Source organism: Mytilus trossulus, chromosome 4 (assembly GCF_036588685.1).
Source record: "Mytilus trossulus isolate FHL-02 chromosome 4, PNRI_Mtr1.1.1.hap1, whole genome shotgun sequence".
NCBI classification, from domain to species: domain Eukaryota; kingdom Metazoa; phylum Mollusca; class Bivalvia; order Mytilida; family Mytilidae; genus Mytilus; species Mytilus trossulus.
Window position 1 is genome coordinate 57,640,816 of NC_086376.1, and position 14,171 is coordinate 57,654,986.

The following is a 14,171-nucleotide window of genomic DNA, read 5'->3' on the forward strand; positions in this document are numbered from 1 at the left end:
ACCCACCAAATCATAGAGTGAAAAAAGATGTAATACAAAAAGATTATTGTGATGGAGGCTAAAAAATGATTAATTTACATGCTTTTATAAATGCTTTGAAATGTACTTGGATCAGAAGAATTTTTAAAAACGATTGTAAATGGCGAAATATATTTCTGTCACATGTTGATAAAGATAGACACTTTAGTTGTGGTAATAGCTATGTATAGCAACTACAGCAAAGTATTAAGAATAAATTTTGGAAAGACGTACTGGGTACTTGGCAAATGGTAATTGAAAAAGAAATGAATATGCACGACTGGGAATATTTTCTTTCCAGTCCAATTTGGATGAATATCCTATTCCAAATTGACAACAAAGCAGTGTTTTTTTTAAAGACTGGCATATTAAGGGTATTCTACATGTAAATGCTATTGATGGGGAGAATGGTACCTTTCTAAATTTTTATCAATTTCAGGAGTGTTTTCAGATGAATATAGACATCATGCAATATAATAGCATAATTTCTATGCTAACTAAAACTTTCAAAAAAAATTAATAGGGGAGATTATAAATTAGTATCTCCTTTCATACCATCAGTTATAAAGACCATTCTCAAAAGCAAAAAGGGATCTAAAGATATATATTTAGTGCTCAACAAAAGCAACACTGTTCCGACAGGAGAAAAAAAGATGGGAAGCAATTTTAGTTTTAGAAGATCAAAACTGGAAAAGATTTTTCAACTACCGTTTGCTATTACAAGAAATACTTAGCTACAATGGCTTCAGTATAGAATAAATCATTAAATTCTGGCAACAAAGAAGTTTTTAAACAAAATTGGGTTAGTGTAAAACCCATATTGTACTTTTTGTAAGACTGAACTGGAATCAATTGAACATATACTGTGGGACTGCTATTATGTACAACAATTTATTGAGCAAACTGAAATGTGGTTTCTCCAGAAAGATATTTTTTTGTTTGGTAATTTATCACGAATGTACAAAGGTGACCCTCAAAACAATATTTTCCTCTGGATTAAACAATATATATATATAATACAAGATATTTTAAAGGAGAATTAAGTTTAAAAGCATTGATTGAAAAAATAAAGCATCATCATATTTTGAGAAGAAGATATCAATTAAAAATAAATGTTTTGACAAGTTTAATCAAGCTTGGTACATTTACCAGGAGGCTTTACAGGATAATTTGAGGGATTAACAACTTTACAAAATTAGCAGACATGAAACTAAATTTTTATTTTTTTTATTTTTTTTTTCTTTTTCTTAATCATCTTTTAATTTTATTATTAAGTAATTCTCTATATTCTTTTTTGTCCTTTTTAATAAGATACCATTATAGAATTTCAACAAAATGTTATTTTCAAGTTCTATACATTTTCTGATGAGTTGTATCATATTACATTTATATAATGAACTTACTGGTTGATAACTGTACTGTTGTATATTATATATGTTGGATAAAAAAAAAAATAAAAAAAAATAGTTCAAATTCATGAAAAGGGACCGGGATTGTAGACATAAGAAACATATCCGCTATCGCCTGTAAAACTGTATTCCACAACGGTCAACAAACGTGTGATAGGGAACATATCCGTCATTATCTGTGAAAACAGATATATCATAACATAACGTTTAACCAACTCGTGATGGTGTAAAATATTCGAATGACTTATTCCTACCTCCCCACAATAACCAAGCAATCCTCTATCAAGCAATCATGCCAGGAAATGCAGACAATGAAATAACGTTTTAACGTGGAGTTATTTACTCTATATACAGGCGCTTTTGGCAAAAATTATAATTAAACATTAGTTTTAAAGTTTAGATGGATATTGGGAATATGTCAAAGAGATACAAGAGCAGAAAACAACTCAGAGCCACAATATAAAAATGAAAACAAACAATTCATGAGAAATAATCTCTTTTATCGTAAATTTGGGTATTTAGCTTCGAGTCGAATATATCGATATCAGAACACAGGAAAGTTTTCATTGTTAGAATAAGCTTTATTTTAAGTCGGTTCAGCAAGATAAATTTGTTAAGTATAAATACTGAAGTCGTCGTTATTGAAAGCCAATATATCATCCAAAAACCTAAAATGTGTTATTAAATTTTTGTATCAGATGTTGTTTCGATGGGTCTCTGCTGATTTTAGTCAAAAATTGTAACGCATAAAATACAGAATCAGGTTCGCAATAAGTGTGTCCAAGTTAGTCTTAATTAGAATTCCATTAACTTGACGATATACCAATATAAAATAACAAGACTAAGATTGTTTACCCACTGCTTCTTACTGAAAAAAAAAAAAATGTTGAATGTAGTTAAAAAGGTAAAATCAAGAAGAATTTTCAAGCTGCAATGCCTGATAAAAGATAGTTTAAAGAAACAGTACTAAATTCCCATCTAATTGAGGGGTTTCTTTTATAAATATGATATGTTGTGAATAAAAGGAAGCCAAATTAACAAAACGATGAATGCATTTAATTTGTTTACAACATGATTGGTATTAAAAGCGATCAAGTCGTTGTAGAATTTAGTTGGACTCTACAATGTTTGTATATTAAGTCATGTGGATGGTCGAATAAATCCGCTTGATCTTTTGTATGAATGGTTGCAAAAGATGGAACTACCCTTGATCTTAATTGAATGATATATGAAAGCCTCCAAAGTCTAAAACTAAAATAAGTATAAATTTAAAGGAAGAAATAGGTTTCCAATAAAAATTAATGGGAGAATGTTTTTACTGAATTTATCCTGATTATATACGCGAAACACTAAACAACTCTACGGAATCTTACTTTCTTGTTTTACTATGCTGAGTATTTTTAGGCTGTTAAATGTCATGATATTAACAAAGGTCTTATTTATTTAAAAAGTTTTTGTTCTGATTCTTTTTCTTGTACTCTGAATATAAAAGAGAAAGGTGAAAGATATCATAGCGATATCAAAATTCATAAATAAAAAAAGGTGGATGTATAGGTAAAAAAAAAAATTTATTACGCTAAATGTTGAAATAAAAACTTACAAATCTGTATCAAACAAATCAAAATATGTATCATATTCATTGGCCAATCAAATACACTCTTAACATATAGTTCAGTAGATTATAAAAAGACACCGTAACGTATTAATCAATTGGATTATTAACACAACTCATATCATCATGGAAAAGAGATGTAAAATATTGTTTTATATCTGTAATATAATATTGCTAGTAAGTATGAATATAAAACTATTTTTTGTGTTGTGAAATATTATCACTGCATCATGTACATGGTGTTTTTGTTCTGAATTAAGAAATCGGATTTCATTTATTGCACACTGCTGCAACGCCAAGACTTGACAAAATTAGACGTAGGCCTTAGTAACCCAAAAAACATTCAAATCATTGAAAGAGTTAATGCTTCATCTGCCGAGTCATGTTCAAATTCACCGTTGAATTTTATGTTAAGGGTATAAATAAAGGCAACAGTAGTATACCGCTGTTCAAAACTCATAAATCCATGGACAAAAAACAAAATCGGGGTAACAAACTAAAACCGAGGGAAACGCATTAAATATAAGAGGAGAACAACGACACAACACCGAAACGCAACACACAGACAGAGTATAAGACAGAGTTTATGTTCTTTTAAAACACTTGCAGGCATATGCTATAGCGCGTTTTAGGACGCAAAACATTGCATTTTGCGTCTTATATCTCTAAAAAAAACCCGGTTAAAATGGCGATTTAAAAATAATAAGTTGGGACAGAGATTTTTCGTCTTCTACAAAACGTTTTATCGTCTCTATAGGTAATTTGTGCTCCTGCTAAGGTTAAAATTATATGTTCAATAATGTCTGCAATCAAGTCTTTAAGAAAAACCAGAAAAACAGCAATATTCAGTATCGGACGATTACTGTTGGGACGAATTGATAGATCATCACTTTAAAATATATGTATGCATACAGTTGCTTATCACAAAAGCGGTTTAAAATGAACGAGGATGTGATAATGTTAAATTTACTTATTGAAAATAACTAACGTTGTTACAGGACCTTCATAGTCCTTCCTTGGGACTTTTTAAAATAATCATCGGAGATTAGAAACCGGCTTTTAATTTTTATTTTCAAATTATTTTTTTTAACGTCAACTTGCCTTTTGTAGATGTTTTCTCCTTGTTGTTATTTTTGTCTTTGTGTTGTTTATCCAGCTTTGTCATCTGATTTTTATAACAATTTCAAGAGATTCTTTTCATTTATTTCCTACATTGTATCTATGATATATAGGTCGTGCCATGCAATACAAAGTAAAGTACAATGGCGTCGATGAATTTTGTATTATGTTAACATACTTTCGCACAATATATCATACTTGGAAAATATCAAGTTTATTCAAAGGAATGAAACTAGTTAAAATATTGCAATACGGATATGAATAATGACAGAACCTATTTTGTTTTCGTTTTTAGTTGACAGGAGTTGTAACGGTAATCGGTGGGATTGTTCTTATTGCTGGATTTGACCAAATGAATGAAACAATAGGACCAACATTCGATAAAGCTAAAGACAATATGCAAAAAATGATTGAAGGTTAGTGGTTACAATAATTCACGATGTCAGATGTTGGCAAACAAGATTTTCCACGATTTTTACCATATCCACGGATCGAGACCAATCATGTCATAAATAAAGGCAACAGTAGTATATCGCTGTTCAAAACTCATAAATCCATGGACAAAAAAACAAAATCGGGGTAACAAACTAAAACCGAGGGAAACGCATTAAATATAAGAGGAGAACAACGACATAACACCAAAACGTAACACACACAGAAACGGACCAAGCATCAGACAAAACACCACGAGAATAACAAATATAACATGAAAACCAAATACATGAATTTGGGATAGACAAGTACCGTGCCACGTCTTATCTCAATATCTCCAAAATAAGAGAAAACACAAACGACTCAACGTTAAAATGCAACACACACAGAAACGAACAATAATATAACAATGGCCATAAACAAGAGGCTACATTTGGTAGTAAAATCAGGTAGTACAACACGATAAGTTCTACGTAAACTTGTCGTACCCTTTCTTAATAGGTAATAATTGATTTCCGTGTAGTGTAGTTCAAATATCAGTTAGCCTGATGCAAAAATCACGGCAGATTATATTTCGACTATTTAGTTTGCTTCAAAATTATGATAAAATATCACAACTAGCTTTATTTTCAATCATATATGTGTACAAACATATGTGAACTGCCAATTGAAAAAAGATCGACAACACGGATATTGTTGCATTCAATTCATGAATGTATTATTTCTTTACTTTTTTAATCAAAGTGTCACCGACATAAAAAGAAGATAAAAAATATGTGACAATATAATAAAGTTTGAAATATACATATTTACAAAATAAAATTTAACAAGCTGACAATGTATATGTTATTCTTTCGATGTTTGATTAAACTATAAAATGTTTTCAAAATTTCACGTACATGCTGTCAGATTTTAAAACTACAAATGTTTCTGTCCTTTACTGGTGATTTTTTTTTATTTGTAAGTCACATGTTTTTAATACTGACACGTATTTAATATACAATATTAATGAACGACAGAAGGTTGTATTAACTCTATCTTAGATTTATTATTTTTTTTCATTGTGTGTTTTTATTATCTAAAATATTATAAAAGAGAGCTTACTGTTCTGATAGATGAGATTGACGGCTTAGGACTTCTTATGCTACTGCCAAAATTGTCACCGGAAATGAAGATTATAGCATGTTTTCGTTTCGAATGTGGTTAAATAATATGTCCCCTAGTTTGTGTTTGGTTGATGACGAGGAAGCATCTCTTGTTCACAATTAAACCGTTTATAGTTTTTTTTACACAAATTTGAAAGAAAGCATTTGAAACCAATACTATCTACTTTTTGTTATTATTTTATATGACTGAAAATACTACAAAAACTTACAGCTACTAAGAAAATCCAATAGAGTTCAAAATGGTGAAGTTGAAATCATTCATAAATTTTACGGACGCATTCACAAGTTGGTTGACCGATATGGAAAAACCGTTTCACAGATGATATCGGATATATTCCTTACGTCATAACTACAAGATTATTGACACAATAATTAGACGCATCTTCATTATTTGACAAACCTACCACATATTACCCAATACCGATGTTTGCTTAATGTACAGGAAAATTATAGCATTCGAGCTTTATATTCATTTCTATGTCTAAAAAAGGCATTAGAAATGATTAAGCCAATCATTTACTAATTTTTTTTTAAATAATATCGGATTATCAAAATAATTATTGGCCACTACCTTTCATATTTTTTCAATTTTGTAAATATAAGCTATAAAAATTGCTGATATATTATTGTCTTGCAAGACAATAATTTGTACGTTTTTGGGTCCCTTTTTATGCATACTTAACCTTGATCCTGATTTTGAGATTGTTTACGCAACACATTCCGTTATAGAAAAAGAAAACGTGAAAATGTTTTCCAAATGCATTAAAAAAGAAGAATCATTTCGTTGACTTATTTTCCTGACAAAAATCCTTTTTGTTACACCTTAAACAAATGTTTTCATTTTTTAATTGATGTCGATATGGGTAAGATATTGCGCTAATATACGTCATTTCCTTTTTGACTGTTATTTTGAATTTAGCCAAAAAGTGTACATGTTAACATTACCGTTAGTATATACAAATTGAATCATATTTCAGAACGTTATCACTTTCTATTTTGTAATAATTATTCTTTATTCTCGTAAAGCTCTTAAAAATCTTTTATGACACAGCTTCCATTGCCTTATCATTCAATACTAAGTTTGTTTTCCCTTTTCAGTTATCAACAGGTTCCCAGATATAGAAATGATTAACCCACCAAATGTTATAAAATCAGACCCACTGATAGACATGGATTTTAAAGGATTCGTTAGAGCGTGTGGCGTTATTCTTCTGATGTTTGGTGCAGTAATTTGCGCCATTTCAATACTTGGATTTGTAGCCACATATCGGAAGTCGAGACGTTTAACAATGACGGTACTTATTATTGGTAGTACGTTATCTGAAGGCTGTTAAAATTATAAAACTTTATTTCTTCGAATTCAAGAGGCAAAAATAGTGAGAGGGAGAGGGTAGGAGGGGTGCTGATCTTAAAACATCGAAATCCCAGTGTCCGACAAAATAATAATACTGAAACGCTTAAAATGGCCCATAACCTCACTTATACAGGTCAATCATACTTTTCCTTTGAATACATATTACTTTTATTGAGCAAGGCATGAATGACCTTTGTAGGATTTATGAAATAAAAGAAGTGGATTTTGTAACTGTAACCCGTAACCGACAGTTTAAAAATGTATTTCATAAATGCCCGTAGTTTTTGTTTTGTGCTATGCAGAATCTGATTTCTGATCGTTTGTTTTTGTTATGTTTTTTTTGGCCCTCTTTAGGTATTAAAAATGAAATCCTTGTCAATTCATAACGGAGTCAAACACACTTTAAAATTTCTATCACATTCTTACTCAAACCCTAGTGCTGACAGGCTAGTATAGTCAATGAGGAGTAAAGTTATCATTACGAGTTATGACGAAATACCGTTACCACTCGGCAAACGTGGTATTTTGGTGTTTGGAGCAAAAACAACAACTTTGTCCCCTCCATTGGTTTATCCTTTACAACGCGTTATATATGAGCGGTTGACATCAGTTTCAAATTATTGTGAACGAGCATGGCCCAATAGATTTCAAAAGGATGACCTAGCAAAACAGACGGATCTGGTTTATTGCCAGCCATTCAAATTGTATCTTCTTTAGGAGGATGTGCTATCCCATATTCATTTGTTCTAAACCGTCAAAAGAAATCTTTCAAACGACTGGAAATCTTGAGGTTTCGACTTGATCTGGATATGTTTCTATTAACCATGAAACTAAGTTTATAAACAATAATAGTATTGTTTGAATTGTGAGGTGCAATATCAACTTCCTTGTTAATTTCTCACCATTATTATTTGTTGAATCTGCACCATATTCAGAATCATTTTTTTTCAATCACTGTAGGGTTTTGTGATTATTTATTTTTTTAAGAAATTTAAGATTTCCCGTATGTAGTATAAAAAAAAAGGCCGATCTGAAGTCCCAAATTTGTTTTTTTCGGTAAGTTATCTTACATTTCTAGTACATAATAATTCTCAGAAGACAGATGTAACGTTAGCGATATGAAGATTTACATGTTCTTAGAATTGAGAGCGAGCGGATCCTTTGAAATTGTAATGATGAGTTACATTATAGAATGTGTTGAAGGCAAATAAAAGTGGTGTTTCTATTCCGTGTGATTGTCCGAATACATATGAAGGACTAGTGCAACTGTATAAGTGCATACTTTGACCTTTTCAAGGAAATAAAAGAGTTTAATATTTATGCCATAAAAGCAAGATTTGTATTAAAAAGTTGTAAAATTACATAACGTTAACGATACAAAATCATTATAGAAATATGATTATATATCTATTCAAAATACGTTATTCGGTACGTAGGAGCAAGCATACAAAAAACAAAAAAAAACAAAAAAACAATAAAATAAAAAAAGAAATATATACTACTACGTTATAATCATATTATATATTTGCAGTATTTGTTTGCTCTGGGTATTCTTATTATCATACCGATCACTCCAGTTGTATTATACACTGCAGATCGAAACACCGTACGTATATCTATAAAGTTTTTAATAGTGGTTAATTGGTTTATATAAATCCTACAAAAGTACGCCTTGAGGAGGTAAAAAAAAACCAGGATTGAAATTTTGTGCGTCTGAAACGCGTTCTACAAAAGACTTATCAGTGACGCTCTATTCTTAAATGGCAATTACCAATGGTAGTCTTTCTCTACTGAAGAAAGTCCTTAGTATTATGGAAAAAAACCAACTGTTTTAAGAATTTGTTTTATAATCAAAACCACATCATTAAAACTAGTAGTTTATGTCAACACATCAGTGCTGACTATTTGGCCGGTCATACCCCTGAGCACAAGTGGCATTAACCAAGCGGTTGTGAAAAAAACCCTCAAAATAAATACGAGAATTGAAATTTTGAACGCCTGATACGTGTTTTGTATACAAACGATTCAATGGCTATGAAATGGATTTTTCAATAAAAAAAAAAACCTAGACAGCCATCAAATAAACAAAACTACGGAGTTATTTAATTACACAGTTCTCTACAATAAGGATGACGTGATCACATGACAAAGTAGTATATGTTTTAATTATCTGACTTTTGTTCATTCTCTCTTTGATATTTGGAACTGAATAAAAACCTCACTCAATTTTGTCCCAATTTGCTCCAACTGTTGTAACGCACATTTTGTTTAAACAAGTACACATTTCCCCGCTTAATATTAACTGAAATAATAGAATTACCTTTTGTGAACACCAACAGAAATTGGATAGGCATTACTAGAATAGAAAACTAAATAAATGTTTTTCGAAAATATTTATATATATATATGTGAGTAGTTCGATTATCATTTGTTTTCTATGATCTATATTTATATGGTCTAGAACTTACCTCGCTTTACTTTCAGGCAAATAAACTTATTTATCCACACTTTTTCAAAAGTTTAGATAAATCCTATGGAGGATTTAAGTACCGTGATTCGGTCAGCATTGGATGGAACCTTGTCATGCAACAGGTATAGTTACGTCAGAAATTTTTCAGTTTCGATGTGATGTATTACATAATTAATTTAATGTGTCTGCAATAATCATTTTATGGTAATAATATCAGAATATATTTACACCGCCAAATAATTAAAACCTCTACGCATTATCGGACGCTTGATCCGATTCGTCAAAGTTTATTTTAGTTTGTGCATCATAATGTCATGCGTTTAAATATGTCGCCTCAATGTTATAAAACTACATAACGATCAAAAACCGCATATATATAAATAAGTATGCTTGCCTTGGAAGTTGTAAGGTGATTATCTGATGACCAGATTATCAAAAAACACGGTTCATAGTCAACACAATGCATAAAGAGTCTTTGTTAAAAAAACCCCAGAAAAAACACACTTTATACCTTCACAAAACGCGTGTGACTGATGCGTCTTTTATCGGTACATCCAAGTCGAGACATATTCGGATATATTTTAAACTCATAGGGATAAACATAACATTACAAAGCCGGTTTAAGCGGTTGAAGCCGTACGGTGACCTATAGTTATTAATGTCTGTGTCATTTTGGTCTCTTGTGGGCAATTGTCTCAATGGCATTCATACCACATCTTCTTTCTTATATTAGATAATATTATTAATTCGTATATTTTAACAAATTTGATTCGTTTAGAGATAGTCACATGTTAAACTATATTTTCGAAGGTAGAGAGAAAACGGTGGATAGCAAAAAGCATATTGACCGGCAAAAAGCATATCGCACGGTTATTTTTAGAATATCTAAAATCCGATATACTTTGTGACGTCATGTAATGAATTTCAAGATATTGTTTAACGTTTTATAACACATGATATCTGTCATCGATTATTTGACAAACAATCTTTAAATACAGAAGATGTAAAAAAAAAAAAAAAAAAAAAAAAAAGTAAATAAAATAACAACTAATATATTGTTACTGTCAAGGAGACAATGTAATATCTATAAAATTCCAATAATCCTAAATGATGATTTTGATACAAATATGGTCGGAAATTAATAATATAACAAATATAGCCTTTGTATGGGGTCAATACAGGATATATCGACCCAAAGAAGTATATCGACCTCGGACTTCGTCCTCAGTCAATATACTTCTTTCAGGTCAATATATCCTTGTATCGACCTCATACAAAGGCTGTATTTGTATAATATTGTTACGAGATATTTATGAATTTATTGTCTTATTCGAACCTATCATGTAATGCTATGTCAAAGCATTTTTTGATGTCTTCTGCCATGCGCGCGCTGATAATGGGCAATACAAATATATTAAAAAAATGAAAAAAGAAAGAAAACACACAGCTATTGTTAGTTAACTTTTACATGTTCATCCTTTTTACTGGAACCACTTAGCCAATTTGATCAGATGTATGGGCTGTCTATTGCTAACAACTTACATTTTGTTATGAACGGATGAAATAGACTGAAGAGGCGAATATGATTTGCAATTATTTTAATTTTTGTTTTTTTCTAAAACTACGATGGGAAATGTTCTGAAAGTTCCAATTTTTCACAAAACTCATTCAATGCCGATCGGTTTACATTGATAGAATAAGCGCAAGTTGCTCCCAATAAAACTGCTTTTCAGAAACTACTTGGATTAGTTTTGGTCTGAAAATTCTACAACGAAACGGCTTTTAGTTCTGACTGAATAGAAAACGTGGCCGTAAGAAGCAAACTTTTATTCTGGTTGAGCTTTTTAAAAAATACAGATATATCTAAGCTAACAAAAAACATAACCATGTGGCCATGGGGGAAGATATCATTTTCTAAGCTTAAGATGATCTAATGAATCAATTTTTACTAACACAGAACTGTAAAGTTAATTGGCTGATATAAGTCTCAACACATTCAAATTGAATTTGTAGAAATAAAACTTTCTTGTTTAGTAATTTCATTATAAAGGATTTTTTTTTTGCCACAACTCAATTCGTACCTGACTAGTACTTTTAAGAAGACATTAAATTGTTTTTTTTTCAAATTTTCACCAAACAAAAAGAATCAAGACTTCATCGAATGTAGGAGCATTGTTTGATATTTCAGTTCAACTGTTGTGGTATATATGGATACACAGATTTCATGTTGTCTCATTCTTTTCATGAGAAATGGAGAGAACCGCTCCACTCTGTTATCACGGAGTTTGCGATGAACTTTTCTATAGCCTGCTGTAATAAAATCGAAATCCATCCAATGTTTCAGGGACCGTGTAGATCAAAGGATTATATTCATAAGAGGGTCAGTATGGTAATAGTATATTCAGGCTTACACAAAAAGGTTCAATATCAGGTTAATTATTTAGAAGGTTACTTTGTTAATAAAGAGGGACGAAAGATACCAGAGGGGGAGTCAAACTCATAGAATGTGCTTCACACACAAAAGAAAACTAAAGACTAAGCAACACGAACCCCACCAACAACTTGTGGTGATCTCAGGTGCTCCGGAAGGGTAAGAAGATTCTACTCCACATTTTACACCAGTCGTGTTGCTTAGGTTATTACAAATCCGGTAAATAGTCTAATTCGGTAGGTCACATTCGTGAACAGGGAAAGGGTATTGTAGTTACGACATAAGGAACATATCCGATATCATTTGTGAAACAGTTATTTCATAACGGTCAACCAACTCGTGATGGCGTCCGTAAAATTTACGAAGGGATGATTTCAACTTTACCATTTGGAACTCTTGGTTTAATAGCTTCCGTGTGAGCAGCAAAAAGAGTCATGCGTATTGAAGACAAAATGGCAAACCAACATACTTTAATATCCATTTGAAGGATCGGTAATGTTGGGTGGGGTTAAGAAAATGATGGAATACATTTAACTGCTGCAAGAAATAATGATTTGTTTGGTACGAACAGATACTGTATTACAAAAGGACACATGTCTCAACTTGGCATCCCTTCTCAATTTTTAAGACTGTAGAATTCAATGTTACTAAAGGCAACAGTAGTATACCGCTGTTCGAAATTCATAAATCGATTGAGAAAAAAGCAAATCCAGGTTACAAACTAAAACTGAGGGAAGCACATTAAATATAAGAGGAGAACAACGACACAACAGTAACACATCATTAAAATGTAACACACACAGAAACGAACTATAATATAACAATGGCCACTTTCCGAACCTTGTACAGGACATTTTTCTTGTACAAGAAAAAAATGGTGGCTTGAACCTGGTTTTGTGGCATGCCAAACCTCCTGCTTATATGGAAATGTTAAATATAAAATTAAAATGACAACATTACATGTACATGACAGGACTACAAAATCGAAATGGAAATGAGGAATGTGTCAAAGAGACAACAACCCGATCATAGAGTTCTCTTACCCTTGTTTCTTTAGACAATAATTTTAAGACATGTCAAATCATTTTATAACTAAATTCTGTGATTGAGGAATTAACTGAATTCCGTAAAAGAGGAATTCGGTGATTAAACAGATATAGGAAGATGTGGTGTGAGTGCCAATGAGACAACTCTCCAAACACCTGGTTGAAGGGCTAATAGATTGCTACTTGCTAAGCGACCGATGATATACGTTTATTTATCCCACACAGCCAACATGTACCCTCTTTTAACCACGAATATTTCTAGCGGGTGTATTGTTATAAAACAGATGGGTACGTTTGTATAACTATGGAAACTTCTTAAGTTTCCTCCATCGCAGAAACACTGCAGTGTTCTATTTCTTGATCAATTCCTACATTGTATTTACAAAACAAATAGATTAACAAAAGTACTAAACTCAAATCGAAAAGTCAATTTACCTATGGGAAAGACCTAAATACACAAATGTCATGTTCATGACTTTGTACCGGCATTTCCTTATATAGAAATTATTGGATAAAACCTAGTTTATTAGTTAGCGAAACCTCACACTTGTATGACATTCGCACAAAAATGTATCTTTTTAAATTACAGGGTTGCATTGAAGCGTTCTGGGACGAGACAGACAAATACAAATCTCTTGTCGTAACTCTTGTGACAATCGCCTGTCTGATTCAGGTAATTGTCTTTATGTAAAGTTTTTGCTGATATGCATTTGACGTAGCACTGTACTGCATCCCGTCATTGTGTGGTTTGTATTATTTTTCCTCTTTATTTCTGTGCTTTGTCCGTGTGATTTTTATGTTTCTTTGATACATATGACGTGTCTCTGTACTATAAACATCCCGCCGTTGTGTTATTGTTTTATTATAATTTTTCCAAACTTTAAACGACAAAATTATTGTATATCTCTATCTGTGTGACGTTTACATTCTGACGTCAGACACGCGATTCTACACCAGAGTTAATGTTAAAATAACGATTCGGTCCCATTGTTCAAAGTCTCACGATCCTCTATGGGTTGATTTGGCACACATGAATAAAATACATATATAAGTAAGCAATGAATGAAGTTGTTAAATGTTATATATGCTTTTTGTGCTTCTTTGTTTAACAATT

The 14,171-nt window shown here is 31.5% G+C and overlaps 1 protein-coding gene across 1 annotated transcript; it reads left to right on the forward strand.

The window, feature by feature from the left end:
- Positions 1 to 3,138: 3,138 nt before the first annotated feature.
- On the forward strand, positions 3,139 to 7,090 carry LOC134716691 (uncharacterized). Its single transcript, XM_063579697.1, has 3 exons — positions 3,139 to 3,216; positions 4,454 to 4,574; positions 6,855 to 7,090. Exons 1-3 carry the CDS (start codon positions 3,166 to 3,168, stop codon positions 7,088 to 7,090), a joined length of 408 nt encoding a protein of 135 aa, XP_063435767.1. The 5' UTR covers positions 3,139 to 3,165.
- The last annotated feature ends 7,081 nt before the right edge of the window (positions 7,091 to 14,171 follow it).